This window comes from Tenrec ecaudatus, chromosome 1, assembly GCF_050624435.1.
Source record: "Tenrec ecaudatus isolate mTenEca1 chromosome 1, mTenEca1.hap1, whole genome shotgun sequence".
NCBI lineage: Eukaryota > Metazoa > Chordata > Mammalia > Afrosoricida > Tenrecidae > Tenrec > Tenrec ecaudatus.
The window spans coordinates 321,818,382-321,844,598 of record NC_134530.1 but is presented as its reverse complement, the minus strand read 5'-3'; the positions used below and the strand labels follow the sequence as shown (position 1 = coordinate 321,844,598).

General features: G+C 47.1%; 1 protein-coding gene across 3 annotated transcripts in view; it reads right to left on the bottom strand.

Moving 5' to 3' along the window:
* KIF13A (kinesin family member 13A) overlaps positions 1–26,217 on the bottom strand; it is a 213,625-nt gene that overhangs the window by 99,595 nt on the left and 87,813 nt on the right. For all 3 annotated transcript variants that reach the window (XM_075533463.1, XM_075533469.1, XM_075533474.1), the window contains one exon: positions 9,115–9,175. In XM_075533463.1, the coding sequence (XP_075389578.1) occupies positions 9,115–9,175 (61 nt within the window). The remainder of the gene's footprint in view (positions 1–9,114; positions 9,176–26,217) is intronic.

The window sequence follows — 26,217 nt, the reverse complement described above, 5'->3', positions numbered from 1 at the left end:
GGGTGTGCTCAGAAAACAACTGCTGGAAGCGTCACCCTTTCTTTGGTAGCAGACGGGGACTGTGCACTTTACAGTGCTTCAGGATCATTCACATTATCTCTCTGTGTTACGGAAGGGTGTCTTTTGGACTGTAGGGTGCACAATACTGACAGCACCCAGTGGTGTGTGGGTATGTATTGGGGGGGGGGGCGTTAAAACAAAGGAGAAACCAAACACAGGCCTTCAGGACTCTAGAGGACTTCTGACTGAAGGGAGAATGCCATTAGTATTATTCCTGATAAGGATCCAGGACTGGAACCAGTGCCACCATTTCGCCATGGGTTAAAGTCCACCTTGAGCAGAGCGTTCAGCAACCTCACATGTGGCAGGGTCTCCCGGCGCCTCTGGAAACAGCAGACAATGCGAGCTTCTTCCGCGCTGGGTGCACACTCGCGCTCACTTGAAGGGCTCAGCACAGTGTGGGTAACCTGGTACTTAGCACAGTGCTGCTGCTAAGGCTGCTAAGGCTGTTACCACCGCTCGAAATACCCCGCATAAGGTTTGGCAATGTCTCTTGGTGTCCACAGATATGCTGAGGCAAAGCAGACTGTGGACTCAGAGGGGGTATATGGAAGAAAGTGGACTGGGGGGATAAACTATAGAGGGTCCTAGTGACACAGTTGCTAATCACGAAGCTGCTCACCAAAAAGGCCAGCAGTTCAACACCACCCCACCCCCAGCCACTTTGCAGGAGAAACATGAGGCAGTTGGCTCCCATAAAGATCTAAAGCTATGCTTCCCAGAGTGGGTGATCCATGCCCTCCTGGGGGAGAGGGTGCCCAGGGCTACAAAAGCAGATACCTACTATTTATCCTGGATCATGGGCTATAGTATGGATGTTTTTTTTAAAATTTTATTTATTTATTATTTTTTAAACGTTTTATTAGGGGCTCATACAACTCTTATCACAATACATACATACATCAATCAATTGTGTAAAACACATCTGTACATTCATTGCCCTCATCATTTTCAAAGCATTTGCTCTCCACTTAAGCTCTTGGCATCCGGTCCTCTTTTATACCCCTCCCTCCCCGCTCCCCCCTCCCTCAAGAGCCCTTGATAATTTATAAATAATTATTTTGTCATATCTTGTCCTGTCCGAGTATGGACATTTTTAATTGCTGGGGGTGGGCGCTGAGAAAATTTTTTTCTAAAAAGGGGATGGTAAAGCAAATACGTTTGAGAACCTACGACTTACAGGTTTGGAAATTCTGTGGGGTCTGACTCAGCGGCAGTGGGTTTGGTTTCAGTTTAGGGGGATACAAAATAGAGATGCTTATGTTTATAATTAAAAAAATTTAACAGTGTTAGCTTAGCGCTCTTATTTCTAACTTCTTTACAGAATAAGCCTTCTTAAAGGACTCCCCCCCCCCCCAGTTCTCCATTCTCTGTATTAACCCACAAACTTCTTCCATTTACAAGTGGCAGGGGTGGGAATCCACTGCCCACAAAACCAACGCAGCTGGTGGGCTCTGCTCTGGACCTGTACCAGCTGAGTTACTTCTGACAAAGGGTCGGTTGTGTTTGCTCCTCCCTGGCTGTGTCAGCTGCACTTCTCTCTCAATGTACAATTCAGTTAACAAAGTCAGTAACAGAGGTGCTCATTCTAAGAAAACGAAGTTGAATGCTTCGGAAGTACGGGTGAGAAGACTGTAAACGACTGTGGGGGGAAATTAGTCTAGAAAGATTCCACATTCAGATAATTTAAAAACACACTCTTGAAATGGCAGGCATCGGTTCTAAGGGACCCCAACTCTCAACAATCTTTTCAAATAGCCAACCATGATAGTTTTCAGACTACAGTGCAAACACTATGGTATCTGACAAGATACCAAGAGCAAGCAACGAGCATTTACATGTTGGAAGGCGCTTGCTGATACAATCTCACTTCATGCTCCCATGACTTAAAATAGGAAGGTACTGTTATTACCACTGGATTGTGCACCAGGATGAAGGTGGCAGTCAGAACACTGTTCCTTTAACTACCAGAACTCGGACTTTCATCCAAATAGGCGACTGGACGAACAAAATGGTGAGCCAATAGGATATGGCAAAACAAATGGACATTGTAGAGAACTCTGCTAAAAGTGTGTGTGGCGGGGGTGGGGGGGAAGGGGGAGCTCTTTTTTTGCTGCTGCTGGTTTTCAGGCCTACATTTCAACGCACAAATGTTTTGTCTCGTTTCTAATCTCACTTCAGTTAAACAATGTGAAGTAGAAAGCATTTCTACCACCGGACAAATGAAACCTCCCACCGTGGGAAGAGAAACAGGCCCACTCTGCTCTCAGTGTGAGCCGGCACAAGGCAGCGGGCTGAGTGAGCTCAAATGCGCAGCCTTTCCCCTGTGCGCCGGGGCATCGGCTGTGCCTGAAAACACATGGCTTCAGCAAGTCTGAGCAATGCCGAATGGCAGACGGCTAGATAAAGCGAGCAGCACAGGATATCACAGGTCAGTCAAGAAATGCCCATGTCCAAGCTGACCCCCGGGTCTGCCACACCAGCTTTGTTTTGTTTTTATTTGGGGGATGAGAATCCATAGAAAAGTAAGGTCATACAAATAATCTCCAACCGGGAAGAAAATGACAGTTACTGGAAGTCAATTCTTTATCAACATGACACAGGTTAGGCAATAATTAAAAGTATAGAAATATATATATATATACACACACACACACACACACATATATACATAGATGGTTCATTGTAGAGGATGTCTTTATGGAAATTGCAAGCAACAGTGACTTCAGTATTGATAAAGACCTATTGACTATATAGGAGCCCATACAGTGCTGTTGGCTTAGCACCGGGCCACTAACCACACGGTTCATGGTTCACACCCACCAGCCACTCCAAGGGAGAATGCTGAAGCTGTTTGCTCCCATAAAGATTTAGAGCCTCGGAATCAGATTTATAGTCTCTGTGAATCAGAAGCAAATGGATGGCTGTAGGTTTGGGATTTGTTATAGATGATGACCACGTTCCAGGCTGTCAATATTTTCTCTGCTAGTTTTATCATCGTAAGTGTGTATATGGGAGTGCATGGAGATGTACACATATACAGAGCTGCAGGAGACACGGGGTTACATACAATGGTCATGCTCTGGGTACCTTGTTTGTATTTTTCTTAGCCCCACTCCCACAGCGGCACCAATGGTTAAGCGGCCCATCATTCGCTGAAAGGCTGGCAGTTTTCAAGCGGGCAGAGCCAACTTGAGAAGCAGATCTTGAAATCTGCTTCCAAAAAAGGCCGCAGCCTTGCAAACCCTATGGGGAAGTTCTGCTCTGCACATGGGTCGCCGCGCATCGAGCACTCAATGGCACTGAACCATCTGTGCTTCCAGGACCCAGAATGGTCAGCCAGACACACACTATCATAATGGCCCTGCCACAGGTAATTGGAGCGAGAGGTAATATATTTGAAGTGTAAAATGCCTCAAAGCTTTGTTGGGTGCAATTGAAATGGATAAACAAGCAAGCTTTACTTTGGAAAAGCCTCCTAGGATGGATATGCAGCTGGCATGAATGCCCGACTCACACTTTACAAAGGAGCTGCACAGATCTGAGGCCATTGCTCCTCCCGACCGCCTCATCTCACAGAGGAGAAAACAGAGCCCCCCACAACAGAGGGGAGTTTGCCCAAGTCTAGCAGCTTGTGCCAAAACCAGATCTCACCAAACCCAGCACCACGCATTTTCTTTCCAAAGTACGGAAGCCACTACTGATGTTCCTGCTACGATTGCTGACACCACTCCAGGACCACCACTGAGACTGTGACACCCCCACCCCAACAATGATCAATGCGCCCTGCCAGTACCAGGTATGGACAAGCAGTTCACATGAGTGGGCCACTGGATCCTCAAAGCAGTCCTGGGAAGTAGAACTGTTATGGGAAGCAGAGGGAGGGCGAGTGAGTCACTCATCAGACTTTACTCGGCTATAAAGTGGTGGAGGCAGGATTTGAACCCAGGCAGGCGGACTTTAAAAGCAGTGCCTGTATAGATACTCTAATCACGCATTTCTAAATCAGGAAGGCTAGACGGGAAGCTTGTGCTGTAACTTTTAATAAACTGCAAAGCATGTTACAAAATCTGAGCTTTTGCCCCTTCTGTTCTCTCTCTCCTTTCCTTCTCTCTCTCTCAGACACACATACGCACACACTAGTTTTGAAAGCTGCTTGAGAGCCCTGACTCACACACACACACACACGTTTTGCAAGCTGCCTTGAGAGCCCTGATTCACACACACACACACACACACACACACCCCACACCAGTTTTGCAAGCTGCCTTGAGAGCCCTGATTCACACACACACACACACACACACACACACACACACACACACACACTAGTTTTGCAAGCTGCCTTGAGAGCCCTGATTCACACACACACACACACACACACACACACACACACACACCCCACACCAGTTTTGCAAGCTGCCTTGAGAGCCCTGATTCACACACACACACACACACACACACACCCCAGTTTTGAAAGCTGCCTTGAGAGCCCTGATACACACACACACACACACACACACACACACACACACACACCCCACACCCCCACACCCAGTTTTGAAAGCTGCCTTGAGAGCCCTGACTCATTATCAATGATGCCCTTATTCATTAAGCCTGACGACTAGGCTGGCTTTGTGAAATAAATGCTTCCCCGTCTCCATTTCCTCTATTCCCACCAGAGAATGAACCCCCTGTCTCAGTGCTTCTACTTACTATTACGGAGGAATCTAAGTTTGGTTTTGTTTTAGAGTGTTTTCTTTTTTCTTTAAATGAGGAGGGAAAAAGGAAATCGAATTATCACAGAAACCAGTGAACTATTCTAACAGTAGCATATTGTGAGGCAGATTATTTATAATGGTTGACAACAAACTTGAGGAAAGAGCAAAATACGGGGGGGAAACCCTGACACTTTTTTCTGCTAAGGCAGTCACATTATATAATAATGAGGGATGTGTGAAGAAAAAGATTTTTCATCCAAATTTTGTAAATAGGCATTATTTTATAAGCCAGAATCCCATTTCAGGGTTGATGGAACACGATACTGCATGTGAGCACGTAATCTTAAGTTTAGTAAATAAAGCTATCAACATGTGTATGGAGTTATTTTTACTATAATAGTTTATTGATGGTTACCAGAGATGGGCAGGAAGCAGGCGGAGGAGGAGTAAGTGCTCAGGGCACCCCGAGCTTCTGTAAAGGATGATGGGGAGTTTGGGGCAACCATACAGTGAAGGTTGACCAAGACCCACGTAGGGCATGCCACTGAGTTGCACGGGTGAAGAGGGGTGGAACGAAAACTTTTCTGCTTCACATTCATTTCTCAACGAAAAAGTCATGGGAACCTTTCTTAATACTCCTGAACAAAATGATTCACAATGAAGAGCTACAGGAACCCTGGGCTTGAATATTCTGCCTTCTGTGCTTCACGGCATTATGTCTATGAAAACGTTTGTCCTCTATGTAAGGACACGTGGCCAAGGGGGACTCTTGTTGGGCAAAAAAAGAGATGTGCTTCCCAAAAGTGTTTAAGAAAAGAGACAGAGGGTGGGGAGAGGCACTCTTCCTCAGACATCAGCACTTGAAAAATAATTTGTCTGGATTTCTGCTGTTCCGAACATACAAAGTTGAGTGCCGACTGCATGATGTGATTAATCAGTCGACACCTATTACATTCTCCGGTTGTGCGACCACCTCCGCCATGGTTCCAGCCACACCACTGCAGCTGCCCTGTCTCGTAGTTTATTAGCCCAAAGTGAGCCTACCTTGTGGAATTCCCTACCGCCTGGCCTCACTCAACATGCACAAGCAGGTTTCCACTGCTTCACTCCAACACACAAGTCCAGGGGTGCACGGTGGCATACTGGGTTATGTGTTGGGCTGCTAACTACAAGAGGTAGCAACGAAATGTAAAAAAATAAAATAAAAAATCTAAACGGCTCGTTACCCTCGACACTCAAACCGTGGACTCACACCACTGGGTGACTTAGGCACCCACTACAAGTCCTATCTCCTCCATGCTGCCCTCCCAGACAGACTCGGTGTCTCCAGAATGCGCCTCTTGTAAGCTCTGCAGCACGCAAGCCCCGTCCTTTTTCGGGCTGAGATATTGACTACTCTTTACTATGCATTTACGGTGCTCTTCCAAGCAGTCCTTGAGTTGTCCGAGGCCTCCCCAGGCTGCACAAATGGTACGCATTTCATGAGGACTCAGGGAGTTATCCTGAGACTTGCTGGCTTCCTTGGTTATTATCTAAGAGGAACACAGGACAGACCCTGGGCCAGGGCACAGAAGGGGAATGGAGAAGGGGAACATGAGTCATGTCACATAAACGGCCTTGAGTTTTGTCCAAGGAGCTTTCCATGGAACCTCGTAGGTAAGGAGGAACTCTTGGAAGTATCTGAGAATGACAAGATAAGAGCTTTAGTTCAGGAAGATTTATCTAGCTACCACTAAATAAAATCAATTGAACAGGGCAAGAAATTTGGGCTCTGTGTAGAATTTGTCCCCCTTTATCTCTATGGCCAGTAGGAAGCTTTATACTTTTGTTGTTTTATTTCAATGTGAGGTCACACACCCAATATAAACACAGACAGGGCTAACACCCCAGGCAGACTATTCCAGGCTCTGTCGAATGTACTATCTAAAATCTCAAAGAACCACTAAGCAGACTAATTATAGCTAACATTAAGAATTACTGACTAATTTCAATAAAATACATTGCTGAACTGCAACAATGAAGTTTGGGAAGGCAAGCTCATTTACCCAGATATGAACAACGAAAGGAATTCTCCTAGTGGACAATTGTTAATTTCTCAGAACAAAATTATGCACCAACTAATTTCTTAAGTTCACAGGGACCCAAGGAAAAGGCTTTCAATTTAGAAAATTCCACAAATTCTTGACAAACAGGTCATTTCCCTCTCACTCTAAATTGAAGTGGATTGGGCGACATATAGGTCAAGTTCATAGAGGTCATGTTCTATATACTCCTGGGGTGAGTGCCCGAGGTGCGGGCACTGACTGCGTGCCATCTATGATGTAGCTACTGGTCTTTCCCAACCAGAGCAAAGCACACTGAAAACAATCCAGTACCCAAGGAAACAATGCAAAGAAGTCATGGATCACATACACCACAACCTCTCCGTGCTGGAGACCAGAAACAGTAGATGGTGCCCAGCTACCACTAAAAACTGCTCTCATAGAGTGCACGAGAAGGTCCTAGACAAATCTGAGAAAAATGTAAAACAAAATTCAGAATCATAAGAGAGGTTACTGATCTGGCAGAGACCGATGGAACCCTTGAGCCGTTAGACACCTTTCTAACTTAGAAATGAACCCACTCTGGGAGATCACCTTTTAGCAAAACAATAAGCCAAAAACTCACTGCTAATTCTGACTCACAGCAATCATATAGGACAGCGCAGAACAGCCCCGGTGGGGGTTTTCAAGGGTGTGGCTCTTTATAACGGTGGAAAGCCTTATCTTTCTCCCACAGTGTGGCTGGTGGTTTTGAACTGGTGGCCTTGTGGTTTAGCAGGTCAATGCATAAGCACTATGCCACTTCTGCTCAAAACATGAATAAGAGCTTATAAAGTGAACACTAACAGCCACGAGGAAGACGCACCTCAGAACACTTGCTCAGACGAGACCAGAAGCACAGCATTCGCCCAAAAATAAAGCTGAGAAGGCAGGAGGGGACAAGGCAGATGGGTGAAGGAAACATGGAATCCCGGGAGGAAGTGAGAAGAAAGAGTGTTGTTACATTGAAGGGATTGTAACCAGTGTCATGAAACAAAATATACAGAAAGTATTGAGTGGAAAATGAATCAGCTTTGTAAACGTTCACCTAAACCACAACAAAATGTTCTACAAAAGGGTAAGGAAACCACACATTAAAAAAAACCCCAAAACCCAAATAATAATTTATAAATTATCAAGGATTCCATGAGGTGGGGGGATGGGGAAGGAGGGGAAAAAAGAGGAGCTGATACCAAGGGCTCAAGTAGAAAGCAAATGTTTTGTGAATGATGTTGGCAACGATGTACAAATGTGCTTGATACAATGGATAAATGTATGGATTGTGATAAGAGTTATACGAGCCCCCCCCCCAAAAAAAATGATTAAAAAAAAACCAAACTCATTGCCATCCGGTCAATGCTGACTCATATTGACAACCCCCGTGGGTTTCAGAAACTGTAACTGTGCATGGGAGTAGAAAGTCCGTCTCCGTCCGGAAGAGCTGCCGGTGGTTTTGAACTGCTGACCATGTGGCGCGGAGCCCCATGCGTGACCACTTCACCAGCAGGGCTCCTCACATAGTTACACAAAATGAAGTGGGAAAGTCAGTCAGCTGACATAGAGGCATAAAGAAGAACATTCTTTAAGTTGAAACGGCGGTGGAAATGGGGAAATGTGGCAAATGTGGAAGTGGCAAATATTTCTTCCCCTAAAACCCGTGCTTCCCTCTTATACTAACGTAATTGCACCTGCCTACTAGAAAAGGTAGAGGTCCACCTTTGATCCTCAATGCTGGGGTGAGTCTCACTGCCGTGGGACTGACCTGACGGGGGTAGAAAGGGCATCACGGCAGGAAGCCTTGTGAAAGGCCAGGGCAGGAGGAGAGAACGCCCCGAGAAGGCACAGTTCTAGGCGCTGTCAGCACTGACTGCTGTGCAAGCCAGCAGCACCTCTGCTCGGTGCTGTCGGGCAGTCCGTAGAGACAGTGAGTGCAACTGAGAGGCAGGACAAAGGAAGCGCCCCTTTCACGTGCTGACAGCAACAGCTACAGTGCCCCCTTCCGGCCAGAGGTGGCTTCCTCATTAATCCTTTGAACACTGCCTGAGGCAACTGCCCAAGACCTCTCAGCAGTTAACACAGCACGGCCAGATTCGGAAACCCAATCCCACTGGCTTCAAGCTGCACGTGCAAGAATTTGAAAGAATGAGTACACATTTCCAGGGAAAGGACTCCTGGATAATTCAGCCAGTAGAGGTTATGGAAGAGCAGGCCAGAGGGCCCAAGAGCCAAGTGCCGAAAAATAGCCAACTTACCAGCATATTTTGCAGTGTTAGATTCATCCATGGACCAAAAGCAATAGTCAAAGGCAAACACCTGGAGGGAGAGAACAAAATATTACTGTTAAAAATTGATAAACTTTACAGGCGTACATATAACTGCAAGACAAAACAAAACAAAAACCCAAGCAAACAAACCACTGCTGATAAAGACAGGATGATTTAAAACACACTATTTGGAATTTTGTTAACCGTGAATTTTCTGTAGATTAAATGTACCGTGATCTTTCCTTATCACCGTACGATGTACATGGAAACAACTATGCTTCCAGAACTGAAGCAACAAGACATCAGGCCTGGATTCTTTTCTGAAAGACACAGTGAGTGACGAGGGTGGGGGCGGGGGACTTTTCTCCCCCTCAGCACAGTCTCATCAGCTGTTGGACAGGTCTGGCTGGATCTCCCACAGCTTCTCAATCCAACAGGTGGGGGACTAAAACAACCTGCATTCATTCAATCTAGTTCCTCGCCCCTCGGACTCAAGATACTGCATTCCTAGCACCACTTAACACCACCCCAAGCTTGAAGCTCCGCATGGTTTCCCAACAACACCTCCATGTATAATTTAGTGCCATTGATTATTTTCTTCATGTTGTACAATCATTATTGAAATCCTTTCCTAAATGATTCTACCACCATTAATATAAACTCAGTGTCCCGTAAACAAAACCTTTTCTTCCTTCATCCATGGTATCCATGGGTCAAGTTGGGCTTCTTTAGTACCGTATATACTCATGTATAAGCCGAGTTGGTCAGCACAAAAAATGTGCTGAAAAACTGGGGTTCGGCTTATACATGGGTCAGTGGTACCCCAGTGAGGTGTAACATCTCGCTGCACACACCCCCACACACCCCTGAGGTAACGGGACTAGCGTAGTGCCCGTTATCTCGTGGGTGATTGCCGTTCCTCTGCTGTTCATTGAAAGCCCCGCTGACACTGCAGGGCTTTGAATGTTTGTTTACTCACATCTAACCAATCAGAGCCATCCTATGATGTGTATCTTTGAATAAGCCCTTTAAAGACCAGGTGCAAAGGATGTGGCATGAATGGATGTCTCATCTGTTCAAGCCTGGCTAACAAAAGGAGGAAAGCTCACGAAGCCTGACATAGAGTTAATAGCAAAGTGGGTTCGAGACGCATGGTAAGACATTCCAGAAGACATGGTGCGACGTGCCTTCCAGAAATGTAGTATTAGTAATGCTATGGATGGCAGTGAAGACTGCGCTTTGTATGAAAATGACAGCAGTGATGGTGATGACAGCGATCTCAGTGAGGACAGCGTCTATGATGACCTCACACCAGCTGAAGCTCTGCATTGAGATACGGATGATGATGATGAGGAATCCAGTTTTGAAGGATTTTAACTCTTTACATTTTAGCTTGGTTGCTGATCGAGCTCAGGGAATAGTACTCTTAAGGTATCATTGTTGATACCTTATTGTTTTTGTGGAACCTATTTTCTACTTACTGTGCTGATTTACTAATGTTAAATGACTTATCCTTTCAGTTATGTTTTTAATTTAAAATAAATATTTAAATACATTATCCCACTGAAGTCTCAATTTTCAGTAATTTTATTTTCATTTGTTTTGATTATTGAAATGCTTCTGCATTTTCCACCCTAGGCTTATATCTCAAGTCAATCAGTTTTTCTGGTTTCCCAGATAATAATTAGGTACCTCCGCTTATACTTGGGTTGGCTTATATTCAAGTATATACGGTAGTTTTCTTCATATACTATTCATATCATACACTCCCAGAGTTAAATTACTTTTTAAAAAGAGTTGCATATATATCATCACAATCAGTTCTCATGCTCTCTTCCGCTCCCATATTCGTTGTTTGCTCCAGAAATTCCACCCAACCCCACATCCCCATAAGCCAATGCATCTGTTATTGTCTCTATGCATCCTCTCCTTCTGTGCTCCACAAACTATATATCTTTTGATAGCCAGGCATCATAAGCTTTCTTCAAAACATTTGCTTATGCACCCATTTGTCTTCAGCGATTGTATCAGGGAGGTGAGCACACAATATGATTTTTTGTTCTTTGATGCCTGATAACTGATCCCTTCGGCACCTCGTGATCACGCAGGCTGGTGTCACTGTCTTGCTTTCATATGCACACGAGATCACTGAAAAAATGATGGTTTGGATAAGGCACACTTTAGACCTCAAAGTGACATCTTTGCTTGTGAGTACTTCCATGTCTTTTGCAACCTCGTGATCACACAGGCTGGTGTGCTTCTTCCATGTGGGCTTGGCTGCTTCTTAACTAGATGGCCACTTGTTGACCTTCAAGCCTTTAAGACCCCAGATGCTCTCCCTCTGTACTTTTCCACTGATTAAGCATTAGTTTTCTTTTCTAGAGCCACTGGATTCAAAATTTTGGGGGGGGGCTGCTGCAAACACCCATAACAGATACCAATGGGACATTCCCTAGTTGCTCGCCCCCCTACTTAATATGTGTAGTTGTATTGGGCATGAAAAGTCAGCCCGTTCACACATGGTTTGTTGCTTTGGACTGAGACACACTGAGCGACAGGGAACTCCTGGTCGCCGGCTCCCATAAAGCTTCTCATTCAACCAGTTCGGTGTGGTCCTAATTGACTTGGAAAATGGGTACAGAAATATGAGTTTCAATTGTCCTCATATACATGCCAAAATTGGACATAAACAAGAAAGACTGAAGAATGGATGAGTTTAAATTATGGTTTTGCAAAGAATAATGAATATACAGTAGACTGGCAAGGGATGAACCAATGTGTTCTTAGAAGAAGTATAGCAAGTATGCATGTTGGAAAGGAGAGCGGTAAGACTTCATCTCACACACTTTAGAAATGTTGTCAGGCATGATCACTGAAGACAAAGCGGGTGCCTGAGCAAATATGGTGAAGAAAGCAGATGGTGCCCCAGCTGTCAAAAGATGTAGCATCTGGGTCTTAAAGGCTTGAAGATAAACAAGCGGCCATCTAGCTCAGAAGCAACAAAGCCCACCTGGAAGAAGCACACCAGCCTGTGTGATCACAAGGTGTCGATGGGATCAGGTAGCAGGCATCAAAGAACAAAAAATCATATCATTGTGAATGAGGGGGAGTGTGGAGTGGGGACCCAAAGCCCATTTGTAGACAACTGGACATCACTTTACAGAATGGTCTCGGGGAGGAGACAAGCCAATCAGGGTACAGTATAGCAATGGTGAAACATACAACTTTCCTCTAGTTCCTAAATACTTCCTCCCTCCCACTATCATGATCCCAAATATACCTCACAAATCCAGCTAGACTAGAGGACGTACACTTGTACAGATGGGAACTGGAAACACCGGGAATTCAAGACTGAAAACGCCCTCAGGCCCAGTGGGGAGAGTGGCGATACCAGGAGGGGAGGGGAGGTGGGGTGGAAAGGCGGAACCAATCACAAGGATCTACATATAACTCCCTCCCTGCGGGATGGACAACAGAAAAGTGGGTGAAGGGAGACTCGGACAGTGTAAGACTTGACAAAATAATTATAATTTATAAACTATTGGGGGTTCGTGAGGGAGGAGAAAAATGAGGAGCTGATATCAAGGGCTAAAGTAGAAGGAAAGTGTTTTGAGAATGATGATGGCAACAAATGTACAAATGTGCTTGATACGATGTATGTATGTATATATGTATTGGGATGAGTTGTATAAGGCCCCTAATAAAATGATTTTTAAAAGAAAAAAAGAAATGTTGTCAGAAGGAGAGGCTCGGTACAGAAAAAGGAGGCGCTGGACAGGCTGGCTCAAGCCAAGCACCCGCTGTGTGGATATCTCGGGACGGGCAGTGCTGCTTCTGTTGTCCACAGGGCACCACGGCCAAGAACTGATCCGACAGCACCCCACAACAGCAGGGCTCTTCCCAGGACAGAGGAGACCATTCTGGAGTAATCTGGGCAATCTTTCTACTTTGAGGCAGGGTTGATCTCCAGCATTCTCTTCCTGAGAGATGAAAATCTGCTATCCGTTTACACATCCCCCCCAAAAGCAGAATCTACAACCTCCATTTAAAGGCACCGTAGAACACTTTCCACTCCCAAGGCATTTTCCTTTCCTTTGGCCCAACTCTCTTAGAAAGGCTATTTTCTATTTCTTACCTAGCTTTAATGTTGTCTTCAGGGGTCTCTAATAATTCCCCATGACAGAATGATGACTCCCTAATGTTAATTATTCATGGCTACCTCAAACTTACTTTATATTTTGCCCTCCTGCATACAAAATACGAAAGCTAGAGATTTAAATCCAAAGCAACACTATTTACTAAAATCCACTCCAAATTGAAGGGCCCACTGGTCAGACATTTCAGAGGCTGCATCAACTTCCGTTGATAACACTTTAATAGTTAAAGTCAAGTTATTATTACTAATAAAAAGGTATATAAAGTGCTCATTTTTGCTCTTCACAATTCAAACACGCTTTAACCCACCACCACCCCCTCCCGCAGTGGAGACCATGCTGGTACATACAATTGTTCTTTGTGAAAATATCAGCCTCTAACTGAACTGAATTAGGTCGTGAATGCCACAACCTTTGCTTATGGACATTCTACAGTGGCCATTCCTCAAACAAGGCCATTGTAGGAGACACTTGCCAATAAGAAAGTAGAAGCCAAGAAAGTTGAGCAAGCTCCCTAAAATTCAAAGAGAGTGAATAGAAAACTACTATCTTTTATGTGCGTGGGAGAAGGGTAGGAGGGAAAGGTTTTCAGACTTGGGGAAAAAATTCCGCTGGGAACGATGGCTCCCATCTATGAACTTCTACACACTTTGCACGTCACGCGGCACTGGCTCACATATGGTCCTAGTTCATGCTTCCATTGTTTGGTCTGAGACTTACCTGCACCTCTAAATGCTGAACTCCTTGGGGGCAAGAGCTGTGTCTCATGCCCATGAGAACCAGTGCCTGGCTCTACCCTTAGCACAGGACACCGGCTGCATGCAGAGTTCTTTCGATTAGTACGCATGTTACGAGGGATGCAAACAGAATGAAAAGACGGGGTGGGGGGTTGTCTGTGAGAACAACTATGAATTAGCAGCTCAGATGGCAGGACATGTTTGTTACCATTGGATCTCGTGGGAGAATTTGGTTTCTTCATGGTAAAACACGGGTGTCGCCCCTGGATTAAGAGCTGGGAGTCCTTAAGCAATTCCAGTCAGGTTGATAAACAAGTGTGGCCACATCATGTACAGCTTAAAGCATAATTAGAAAAAGTACTTATTTTTCTGATAGCTCCTTAAACAGTTGTCTCTCATGACTATTGTGATCACCATGCTAAGGTTGTTTGAAATCATTTATCTTAGGTAGTCCAATCATTGCTCGTTGCTACTATAAACAAACTACTTACAAACGACTGCTCTTCTTTTTGTGGAAAACTGCATTCTTAAAGCAAGGGTGCTGTGTTACAAAAGGGACCTCAAGTTAACTGGGGTACCCATGATTTTCCGATTTTCCAAAACAAAAATGCAATGAGGTTTCAAGAGATAAAAGAATGACTTTCTTTAGAAAATGACGACAAAAAAGCAAAGGGGGAGAAATTCCCACCAAACCAGCACATTATAGTAAGACTTCGAGTTCATTTCATTGGAATTCCTAAATGCTTCCATCATCTGCTCAGTACGAAGTCACCCAGACCTTAGCTGGAGTGTGGGACATAAGGAATTCCTTACTGCAGGCCATCACGTGAGGGCTGCCTCAAGCACAGAAATCGTATTTTGTGTTTCATCAATGTCGACCCACACTGTGAGGGCCCTTTTGGTACAGACATTCATAACCTTCCAGGAGCCTTCAATGAGAAGCAGAGGCCCGACGGCGGGAGTCCCTCCGGTCCTTTTATAACCTGAAAGCCATGCACTGTTTTCCACAAACTGTGACGCCCCTTCTCAGAATCCCACGCTTTCCTCTTAGTTTGCAACTTGTGAACGTCATACCAGCATTAATTCCTGCGGTTTGCCGTACACATCTGCTCCACCTTCATCTCTCCCTTAAAAATGTTAGCTTTGCAGTTCTGAGAAGCAGTGGACAGCAAGCACAGTGACAACAAGCTGCTTTTAATAAGCCAACTGTGCCGAGTGATCTACAGCTGGAGGCAATGGACTTCCGGGACTTGCAAGCAGGATGCAGCATATCTCAAACGCCCCTCGTGTCTTCCGTGTGTGATCTCTGCTGGCCTTTCAGTAGAAATCAATTCACAGTTAAAGGGAGCCAAGAGACAGACAGCTCCTTCGTTCCTTGAAAAAAACCAATGCGTCGCCATTCTGAGCTGTGTGATCTAGACGCCTTTTCCTGGCTGCGCCCGTTCACTAACATGTTCTCCAGTCTACACAGTGTCGTGCAGAAAGCAATCCATAGACTGGCCCCTTGCCAACCTCCCACTTCAGGGGCTGGAGGAGGAGGGCAAGGCGTTCTACTGCTAGAGTGAGTTACCGTCTGGGAAACTCACAGGGCAGTTCTCTGTCTGACAGGGTCGCTCCCAGTGGGACATGACTCGATGGGGCTGAGTTTGGAGTGGGGAGCAAACTCAAACTGCACCAGGCTTGTTTCCTGTCCTGTAGTTGCTGACAGACTAGTTCTAAAGACAAAATATCCAAAAACTATTCTTGAAAAGGAAAACATCACCAACTTTTCCCCTCAGGCATTTTATTGCCTGTCGTACTGTCTTCTCCGCTCCAGGTGGTGAATCTAACATCATGCCAAGATCATGAACTCTTAGGCAAAGTGTTCCACTCCATCCCTCTTCAAAGTCCTTATTAAAATCTCCCAGTGTCACCCACGACACCTGTGTTGGAAAGGGCTACACCACAGCCACAACAATGATCAGATGGATGGTGCCGGCCAGGCAATGCTGTGCTCTGTTACACACAAGGTCACCAGGGTCAAGGCAACTAAAATTGGGACCATTAACAAGCAGCAATATCATCTCAAACAATGCTCCCTATGAGCTCTCGAGTTGCATGACGATGTATAACTCTGAATTCCATACTCGTCCAACCAGATCTTACACGCACACATGGATAATGACACAGGCATGCACACGCACATATGTAAACATATCCAGTTCTCCTGGCTCTGCTACGAGAAGCCCTGGTGGCATCGTGGTTACCAGTTGGGCTGCTAACTGCGAGGTCAGAAGTTCGAAACCACCAGCAGGTCCATGGGAGAAAGACAGGGCATTCTACTGCCATCAAGATTTAGTCTCGGAAACTCACACGCGTAGTTCTACTCTGCCCTAGACGGCCACTATGCTTCTACACCAACTACATGAGATTAGTTCTGGTAGCAATAAGTTTAGTTCTGGTGCTTTGGTTCCGCTACAGCTTTAATTCTGAATGGACAAGGCCTTTATTTTTCTAATGTTTTTACCTGTCTATTGTTCCACCAAACAAAAATGCCCCGAGAGTTCCCATTTTAAAATCGTCTTGCGGGTGAGTTGTGCCATATGTGATGGTTAGACCTTTTGCTTTCATGCACGTGGCTGCCGAGCGCTGCACAGGAGATGAGACAAAGTCCTTCCACAGCACTGCCCGGCAGCAGATCCAGCAACAGTGCTTTGTGAACACTGGGTTTGACTCGACGAGAGCTATCGCCAGGCAGACCTGGTTGTGAGCTTAAGGGTCAACCAGCTCTTCCATTCTGAAAGCATCCCTCCACTAGTGACCAAGAAACTTTGGGTGAGCAGTCCTCAAGAGAAAGAAGAGCAGGAAATGTGGAGGTAGACTACATCTTCCTCCAACCACCTCTCTCTCTCTCTCTCTCTCTCTCGCTCAACTTCCTGCCCTCTGAGCTGGGGCTCATTCTTCAAGACATGCCCACTGCCACCTTCCCCCAGGTCCCCTCCGCTTCTCCTCTGAGGGGCACTCCCTCCCTCCTCTGGGTGTGCTGACAGGACTGGCTATGGGAACCCAGCCCCCGCAGGATCAAAAGTCAACATGCTTCGCTGCTCACGGAGGGCTGGAGGTTCCAGTCCACCCGCAAGTACCAAGGAAGAAGGGCCTGGCAACGTACTTCTGGCAACAAAACGGATGCATTGGAAACCCTGCGGCACAGTTCGTCTCCGACACGCTGGGAACGGAAACTGGTCTGATGGAAACTGCACTGCAACACCCACTCATCTGATGCTTGGCACGCAGTGGTGACACCTCAGGGTTGCGGCTGATACGATCAGCCTTTGTATTATCGACCAATGGCTCCTCCTCTCAGTGAACAGAGTACAAGGACCACATAGAGAGCATTCACCTGGACAGGGCATCAGACTGCTATTGCTCCTGTGAGCTGGGAGTGGCTCACAGCACTCTGACAGCAGAGCGGTGCCCCACAGAGCTTTCTTGGCTATCAGCTTGATAAGAGCAAACTGCCGGAGTCCCACTGGGTGGGTCGGAACCTCCAACCTTTCAGTTAGTAGTTGAGCACTGAAGCCCCGTGTACTAGCCAAGCTATGAGCCACCCTGAAGACAGGCCCTGTGCCAACCCATGCCTTCAGTCACCGCAGGCTCAGACACACTAGCTAGCAACTCAGGAAGTGCGAAGGGGCTTCGAAAAGTGTGCACACAATGGAATGAAAAGATTCTGGATTCCCACCGCCCCACGCATTTTTTGAAGTCCCTATTTACTGCACCAGATTGAGCCAGAAGAGCGAACAGGTGAAAACAGACCGTGTCGTTGACAGGAAGAGTTGCTACGGACGGTGGAGTTCTGGGTCACAAGCATCAATGCCAACACACCAACCACTCCTTTCCCACACAAGAGCCACAAGGGATTCCCTGCAAATAACAACAAAAACATCCCGCACAGGTGGGCTCCACTCACGCTGCAGGAAGGTGTACGGGTCCCTCTCCTCTCATCCTACACCACCTCCATCCCCTCTACACACTCAATCCTCTGTGCACACCTGCGCACACTATACTCGGAGCACACATGTCCCTACCGGCGCTGAGAAGCCAGCGCCCGACACCTCTCCTTGAACTCCCAGGCCTCTGGTTTTAGAAAGGCTGGGTTGCCAAGGCCTGGGTTTTGGGGTTCCTCTCCCCTTTTGGCATTTGAAAGACAGTTCATGTGAGGGGCACATGCCGACTGTGTACAGAGTTCACCACGCTGGGTCCGGAGATTGGAGCCAAGGCGAAACAAATAAGGAAACCACACTATGGTTATTTCATGCCTAAATGTTCCTTTGAATGATAGTTTTCAACAGCCCCCCCCACTGCCACTCCCCATTCCATCTCTTTCTCTTAGTATCAGAGATGTGAAGGGGCATCGTGAAAAGCAAAGCACCACAACTTCATTCGTCTGAGAGGAGCTGGAAAGGAAGTGCAACACAGAAAGCCCGCCGCACCCCCAGAACTGCCTTCCTGGCTGCTTTGGGGAAAGCAGCGCTGCCGGCATTCGCTCCAGCCCTCTGGGAGCAGGGCTGTTAGCCGAACACCAAAGGGTGAGCCAGGAAGCCTCCGACCGTCCTCAGTGCTGTTGAACTTGATCGACTGATGTTGCCTTCCCATTCAGAAACCTGTCCAGGACCTGCTGGCTTTTTGCAATGGAATCCAGCCATTCCTTTATGTACAGCTGTCTGTATATGGGCACCCAACAACCTCTTGGAGTTCACAGTCAACACTGTCTACTTGTGAAGATGGCAAAGTGGCTTATGGATTCAAAGCCGGGCACACATTGTCTCTGACGCCCTGGAACTCACTGTGGTGTAGGAAACGGCTGTGCAGGGGCAAGTGACACTCTGCCCTGCAGCTGGAATTTCTAAGGGAGCCAGGAGAAGATGCCTCTTTAAAGAACGGATTCGTCCTTGCATCCCTTTCATCGAAAGCACTTAGTGAGCCCCTATTATAGGTTAACTAAGGAGCCCGGGTGGTGAAGTAAGTAAGTGCTAGTTGCTCATTGGAGGGCCTGCAGTTCAAGCCCACAAGGTGTCCTTTAGAGGAAAGGTGAGACTGCTGCCAGAAAGGTTTGCAGTCTTGGAAACGCGAAGGAGCAACTTCGCTGCTCTCAATGATTTCATTCTACTCAGACCGACACCCAATGTCCACGGAAATGGGAGCTGAGAAATCAGCAGATGTGGTACATGGAGCGCATCTGCTCCATGGGATCTCTTTACAGAGTTAAAAAGCAGAGCTGTCACTTTGTCAGCTAAGGTGTCTCTGCCCCAAGCCAGGGTCCTTTCCCTAGTCTCATATGCTTGCATACGTTGGATTATGACATAGAAGACAAGAACAGACGCCAAGTGTGGTGTTGGCAAAGGGTATCAAATGCACCGTGGACTGCCAAAGGGATGCACCCATCGCTGCGAGAGGAAGTACAACCAGAAGTGAGGCTGCAGAGACTCGGACACACTTACATTAAACATGACATCAGAAGAGAACGCTGTCAGCAACGGATGCCGTTGTTAGCAGACGGTCAACGACAGTCAGACACACTGACACAACTGCCAACAATGGACGCAAACACCCCAACAGTAAGGGTGATGGCCGACAACTAGCCAACATCTCCTTCTGGTTTACTTAAGGTTGCCGGGAGTCAGAGTCAACTTGAGAGCAATGAACAAAATCCACCAAGAAAAGCGAAGAAGGCCGTGAAAGATGACAGACGTATGGAAGTCAGTTCAATGGGACTACAAAGGACAGTGATTCAAGGGGAAGGCAACATTCAGGAAGTTTCTAGAAGAGATAAAGTTTGGGTTGAATTTTGAAAACTAACTGCTGAATCAACTAGTGGAAAAGGCATTCTATAGAAAGCAAGGCTGGTCAGCCACAGACAGGACTTGAGTGGCGGGGGCCGTGTGCACAGGGCAGCAGGCAGCGGGCAAAGGAGGAAAACGTGGAGGGGCAGGGTGAGGTCAGATTACGTAGGACTGTAAGTGGCTGATTAAAAAGCCTGGAATTCAGCTTGATGGCGGACGGCAAGGCCGTATTGTCCTTACGGAATGGTCACTGTGGCAGCGCTGTGGAAGATGAACAATTAGCAGACCACTGAGTCAGAATGGGCTTGATGGCAGCTGGGTGGCTCTCGTTTGATGTGAATGATCCAAGCTTCTCCTGGCCAGCCTCAATGAGCGCTGCCCTGTCTTTCACAATCCCCATCACTGGCTGCTCAGAAGTAAAGGCGGGCGAGAGGCACAGGGGCTCAAGCTGGACCCGTTTCCTGAAAACTCATTTGAGATTTTTCATGTTTGGGTCTAAAGATATACTATACTGTAGGATCTTTTTCTCTGATAACTGATGCCTAAACCTGGGGACATGTTGACGGCCAGCTTCTAACCTGGTGGACAAGAGACTCTGTAGTGAGAGAGGGACACTTGCACTGGGACAGTGAGTGACAGCAGGTGGGAAGCAGGGAGGCATGACTGTGTTAGTCTAGACAGTTCCTGACCTTGGGGTGTATGAGACATGCTACAGTCCTTTCTCTGAATTTAGGTTTCGGTTAATATGGGTGTGGTCTGGGTTCATGCACTTGTAGCTAAGAGCTCCAAGGACCAAGTTCTTGTCACTGTGCACTGCTGTCAGGCTGATTCTGATTCACAGAGACCTTCGCGCGCAGAGGAGAGGGTTTCCAGGTGACCGTCCAGAAGCTGACCACCGTGCCTGCCTGTGACCGTGTCTCTGGCAGGTTCAAAATGTAACCATCTGTACTACTCTGGAAGTTCTGCAACCTCTATCAGAAGAAATGAACATGACGGAGATGACACCCTGGTATGAATATTAACAAGCCCATTTTCAAGAATGGAGAGAGAGAAAGCCCAGGACCACTGGCCAAGAATGTTCCAGATCCCTGTCGGAAGCAGCAGAGGTGCCAAAGACAGGCATGGAGACTGTGGGGCAGAGCAGCAGGTGGGCTTCCTGATCCAGGAAGGCAGACGCCATGCACCTCGTGGCTCAAGCACTGAGGACTGGAGAGAGGATGAGAGAGGCTTGGGCTGCTGGCTGAGGAGAGGTGCTGCTGTGGACCCAAACAGTAACCGTCCTTACTGTTTACTGATCCTGCTTTTTGTTCACCTGTTAACTCCCCTAATAAATCCCCTTAATCATGAAGAGGGAAAATAAAACTGCGGGAAAATGTGCCAAAAGGAAAAGTGTCCTGAAGGCCGTTCCGGGCACTTCAATAAACGTGAAAATAGTCGCTACCTCTCCCCAATCCCCAACCAAGATGATGACATCAGAGCACGCAGGAGACTCCACCGCACATCCATGTTTTAATAATATACGTGAATGAATGGTGCGTAAGCAAAGAGGCGCTAACGCAAACATTACTTTCTTCTTTAATCTGCTCCCCTGGTGACATTTCTGGTCCTGTCATATCCGGATTACTTCCACTCCGAAAGTCAGCCCCACATGAGCTCTCCAACAGCACTCACTTGCAAATATTGTCACATATACCATATGATCTGGTCTGCTGTCTCTAACAAATGACTTTTTTCTTATTCTTTTTCAAAAAGAGATTAGGCTGGTGGACTCACCCAGACATCCTCTGCCATCCATCAGGAACCTCGGGGTCTGGTTCAGAGCGCCCACACCAGCATCTCACCCAGCTCTGCCTCCAGGTGGACGGGAAAAGGAGGCTGAGCTGACTCCATGGCCTCAGGTCACCAGAGTCTAGCAGGGTTGGGAAAGGTTCTGGCCTACAGGCTACGCAAGGCCTGAGAAATCTTGAATACCAGCTAACATCACACACCGCTTGACAGAGAACCAGTTCCGGCCATCCCACTGGGGGCGAGTTAATGACATATGGTCCTCAAATGACAATAGAAATCTCTGAGTGACTCTTGGCAGAATGAAGGTTCCCCACCCCTGGCAGAGGAGCGGAAGTCACGCAGGGCTGGCAGACATGAATTGCAGTCAGATGGAGCAGCTGCTGGGGAATTCTGCTTGCTGGGGCTGCTGTGGTCAGCAGGGACACAGGAGACCGTCTCTGACTGAGCCCTGCAAGCTCCTGCTGGTCTGGATTTGGAAATGAATCAACTTGAAGAGACAAAGGAGATAGGAGATGCCTACACCCGACCCCTTCCCTAGGCCCTGAGTCTGTCAGCTGTGAAAACCAGCGGTTGGTTGGTTGCATGCAGTTAGACAAGGGCGTCTGGCTGGGAGGAAAACCAGGGGATTGGGGAGAGGAGGGCCCGTGGAAATTCTGTGGGATGTTTTGTTTTTGCTTTTAAACCTCCGGGATTAAGAAAAGAAAAGGTCATTTAGAATGAACGGCCAGGAGCGGTAGGTTTGCATTACTGCTCCAAATGACTCATTGGCCCTCTGGTAACCGGATTATATATCCCTGTCTACCTCACCGTGTCTTGCCAAGAGGTGTGTGTTGGTGGAGGAGGGGGGCAGGCATAATTCCTGACCCTACTGATCACAGGCGTGGCCAAGGGACTCGCTTTGGCTGATGGAGCTGGAACTCGGTTCTGCATGCTAGTTCCTGTGGCAGCTTTAAAGAACCACTACCCAGCTCTCCCTTTCCCTCACTCTGCTATGAAGAGTTCACTTGTTGAACCGAACCCCACTGTCATCAAGTTCTGAGACTGCAATCTTCACGGGAGCAGACTGCCTCATCTTTCTTTCTGGGCGCGGCTGGCGGCTCTGATGTCTGACCCACAGCAGCACCAGGGCTCCAGTGCTGTTAACTGTCATCAAGTCACATAGTGCCATGTGACCGGGCAGGGCTGCCTCAGGAGCAGCTGACCAGAGGACAGTGTCTCCCATAGAGGGCGAGGTGGTTTTGAACTGCTGACCTTTTGGCTAACAGCTGAGTGCTTTACCATTGAGTCGCCACAGCCCATTCCGCCACAAAACGCCAAGCTGTGAATAAAGGTTGCTCCCTCAGCTTGGAGTTGACGTGATAAAGTCACATGGTAGAAAGCCACCGGAGACCTCAGTGACCGATAACAGCAGAGAAACACTGTCGTTCTTTAAGACCATGCTACAGAGAGGAACAGGCACTGTTCTATGGGGAAGCCTAGCCTGCAACCCGGACCCTGGCTCTCCACTCATCCCTGCACGCTGCATGTTGCAGCCAGGTCTAGTCTGCAGCGGTCAAGTAACTACCCACAAACCTAAAGGCACCCCCACAGCCTTCCACACTGAGGCCCTCCTCCTAAACTCCTGCCAAGCTCCTGCCTTTCCTAGGGCATCTGGTTGCTGCTGATTTTGTGCTTTATGTGATGAATACATACTGAACAAAACATTAATCATCTTGACATCTTTACCTCCAAAATTAAGTGACATTAATTACAGTCATGCTGCACAACCATCATCACAACCCACTTCCAGATTTTTCTATCACCCTTACGGGGAACTCGGTGCTCCTTAAGCAATGGCTCCATTTCTCCTCCCTTCCACTCCTGGGAATCACAAATGCACTCTGGTGTCCATTTGGTTGCCTCTTCCAGCTACTTCATATACGTGGGATTGTATGTTTGTCCCTTTGTTAGATTTCTGGATAGTTTTCCCAGTTCTTGCTTCTCCACGCTGAAAGAATTCACGCGTAAGAAGCATTTTTGTAATCCTGGGGAGAGGGAAGTTCAAGGTAATACAGCTTCCGATCGTACATGCTATTCCTAGAAAGCTTGCCAGGTCACCAGGTGGTGGCTGTGGGAAGTTCATGACCCCAAATGGCCGCTTCAGAAAGCACAAAAAATCACGTGGAAAAAGGAGCGCCTGAGCCAAAAGGGAAAGAGAGAATGCACGTTCTGAGAGGGCACCGTGTGCGCCGCGCAGCAGGGGAAATCCCGCCCTCCAGCCTGAAGGAGAGAGAGGCCTGCCCTCAGGCTCTGCCATGCATCCTCTCCTAACCCACTTGGGGAGGCAGGGGTGTTTGAAGGTACTGACCGTTCCTAGTGGCTGAGTTCAGGTGCATGTGTGATGTAATGTTGCTGGTGCCTAGGGTGCATGCCCAGGTTGACCTGCACCTGCACCTAGGTGACCTTGTTCTGAGCATGCCCAGCTTTGGATTGTCCCCATGGGTGTCTAATGTGTGCCTGGTTTCTTTCAAACCCTTTACTGTGGCATGGCCAGCTAGTTTGGGTTTAGTTTAGGCATTTGGTGGAGACAACTCCTTTTGTCCCCAATCTTCCAACCTTTCACCTTCACGGACTGACTGAATTCACTCAGCATGAGTTCACAGGCCATCTGCATTGTGGCATTGCCAAAATTTCACTTCTCTTTACGGCTGAGCAAAAGAGCCTTGGATAGATGATACCACTTAGTGCTTACCTATCCACTGTGGGTGTCAGCTTTTGGCTGTTATAAACAGTGCTGTCCCCAAACCCCACTGGTTCACAAGTGTATTTAATTGGGCCCCACTTTTTAATACACAACTTTCTTTCATGTGCCCTGCGCTCTAACCCAAATGTGCATCTTCTGACTTCCTACCACATCAATCATTTTCCGCTTTTGTTGTTCCTTCATGTAGATTGTGATTCTTGCCCTGTATATCTGTCTTGGACGTCCAATTTAGACCTGAAAGCAGCCCAGAAGTTCCACGTCCAGCAGGAAACCTTTCTTCCCCTGCGGTCACAAGTACTGACGCCATGGATTAGGATGTTGGCTGCAGCTCAGTTAAACACAAGCCGCCTACCACCATCGAGTCGATTCCAACCCATGCGTGAAACTCACCTCCAACCATCCAGGGAGGACTGGGCACAAACAAGACAATGAAGGTTTCCTACTGAATGACTTTGGGATGGAAAAGATGGCACAGCTCTGGGGGGAACGCAAGGCAGAAAGATTTTCCTGTCACTGAGATGGTGCCACAGCCCTGGCACTCCAGGGTGGGATTTGAGGGGGGCAATGAAAGGGGTGACCGTGCAGCTACTTGGAAAGCATGCACGCCTAAGATGCGTGCTGGACAGATGTTTCCTCACTCAACCACGTGCTTGATCCAAGCAGTGCTGCCCATTAAAAATATAACACCAGCCACATAGATCACCTTTTTACATTTTTTGCAGACATATTAATAATAAATAAAATATAAACCCAGGGTCACGGGAACAATAAGTGATCCAAAATCAGTAACAAGGAAGGTGTAGGAGGTCTGGCAGGGCTGGATCAAGGACAATGTAACCAAGAGGAATTCCTGAAAGCTAAATGAAGGCTGAACATGAGAGTTGGACAAAAGGAAAGTAAAAAGAAATAGAGGAAAGAACTAGGAGGCAAAAGGCATTTATAGAGACATAAATGCAGGTATAAACAGATGTAAATATATTTACATATGACAAGGGGAAATAGATTATATATATATAAATCTATATAGGTTTAGTGTTAAGGAAACAGAAGGAGAGTAGGCCCCTACTCAAGTACTCCTTCAACACACGTTATTCTAACAATTCGGCAGTCTGAGATGCACAAAGTGGTGCATAAGCAAATGTGGTGAAAAAAGCTGATGGTGCCTTGCTATCAACAGATATAGAGTCTGGGGTCTTAAAGGCTTGAAGATAAACAAGCGGCCATCTAACTGAGAAACAACAAAGTCCACCAGCCTGTGAGATCACAAGGTGTCGAAGGGATAAGGTATCAGGCATCAAAGAACAAAAAAAAAACATAACATTGTGAATGAGGGGGAGTGCAGAGTAGGGACCCAGGGGCCATTTGTGGTCAATTGGACATCCCCTTGCAGAAGGGTCGCGGGGAGGAGACAAGTCAGCCAGGGTGTAGTGTAGCAATGATGAAACATACAAATTTCCTCCAGTTCTTGAATGCCCCCCTCCCCCAATTCTACCTTACAAATCTGGCTGTACACTGGTACAGATAGGAACTGGAAACAGGGAATCCAGGAGAGATGATCTCTTCAGGACCAGTACTGAGAGTGGCGATACTGGGAGGGTGGAGGGAAGGTGAGGGAGAAAGGGGAACAAATTACAAGGATCTACATAGAGAAGTGGGTGAAGGGAGATATCAAGGGTTCATAGGGGAGGAGGGAGTGGGGAGGGAGGAGAAAATGAGGAGTAGATAGCAGGGGCTCAAGTAGAAAGCAGATGTTTTCAAAATGATGATAGCAACAAATGTACAAATGTGCTTGACACAATGGATGTATGTGTGAATTGTGATAAAAGTTGTACAAGCCCCCAATAAAA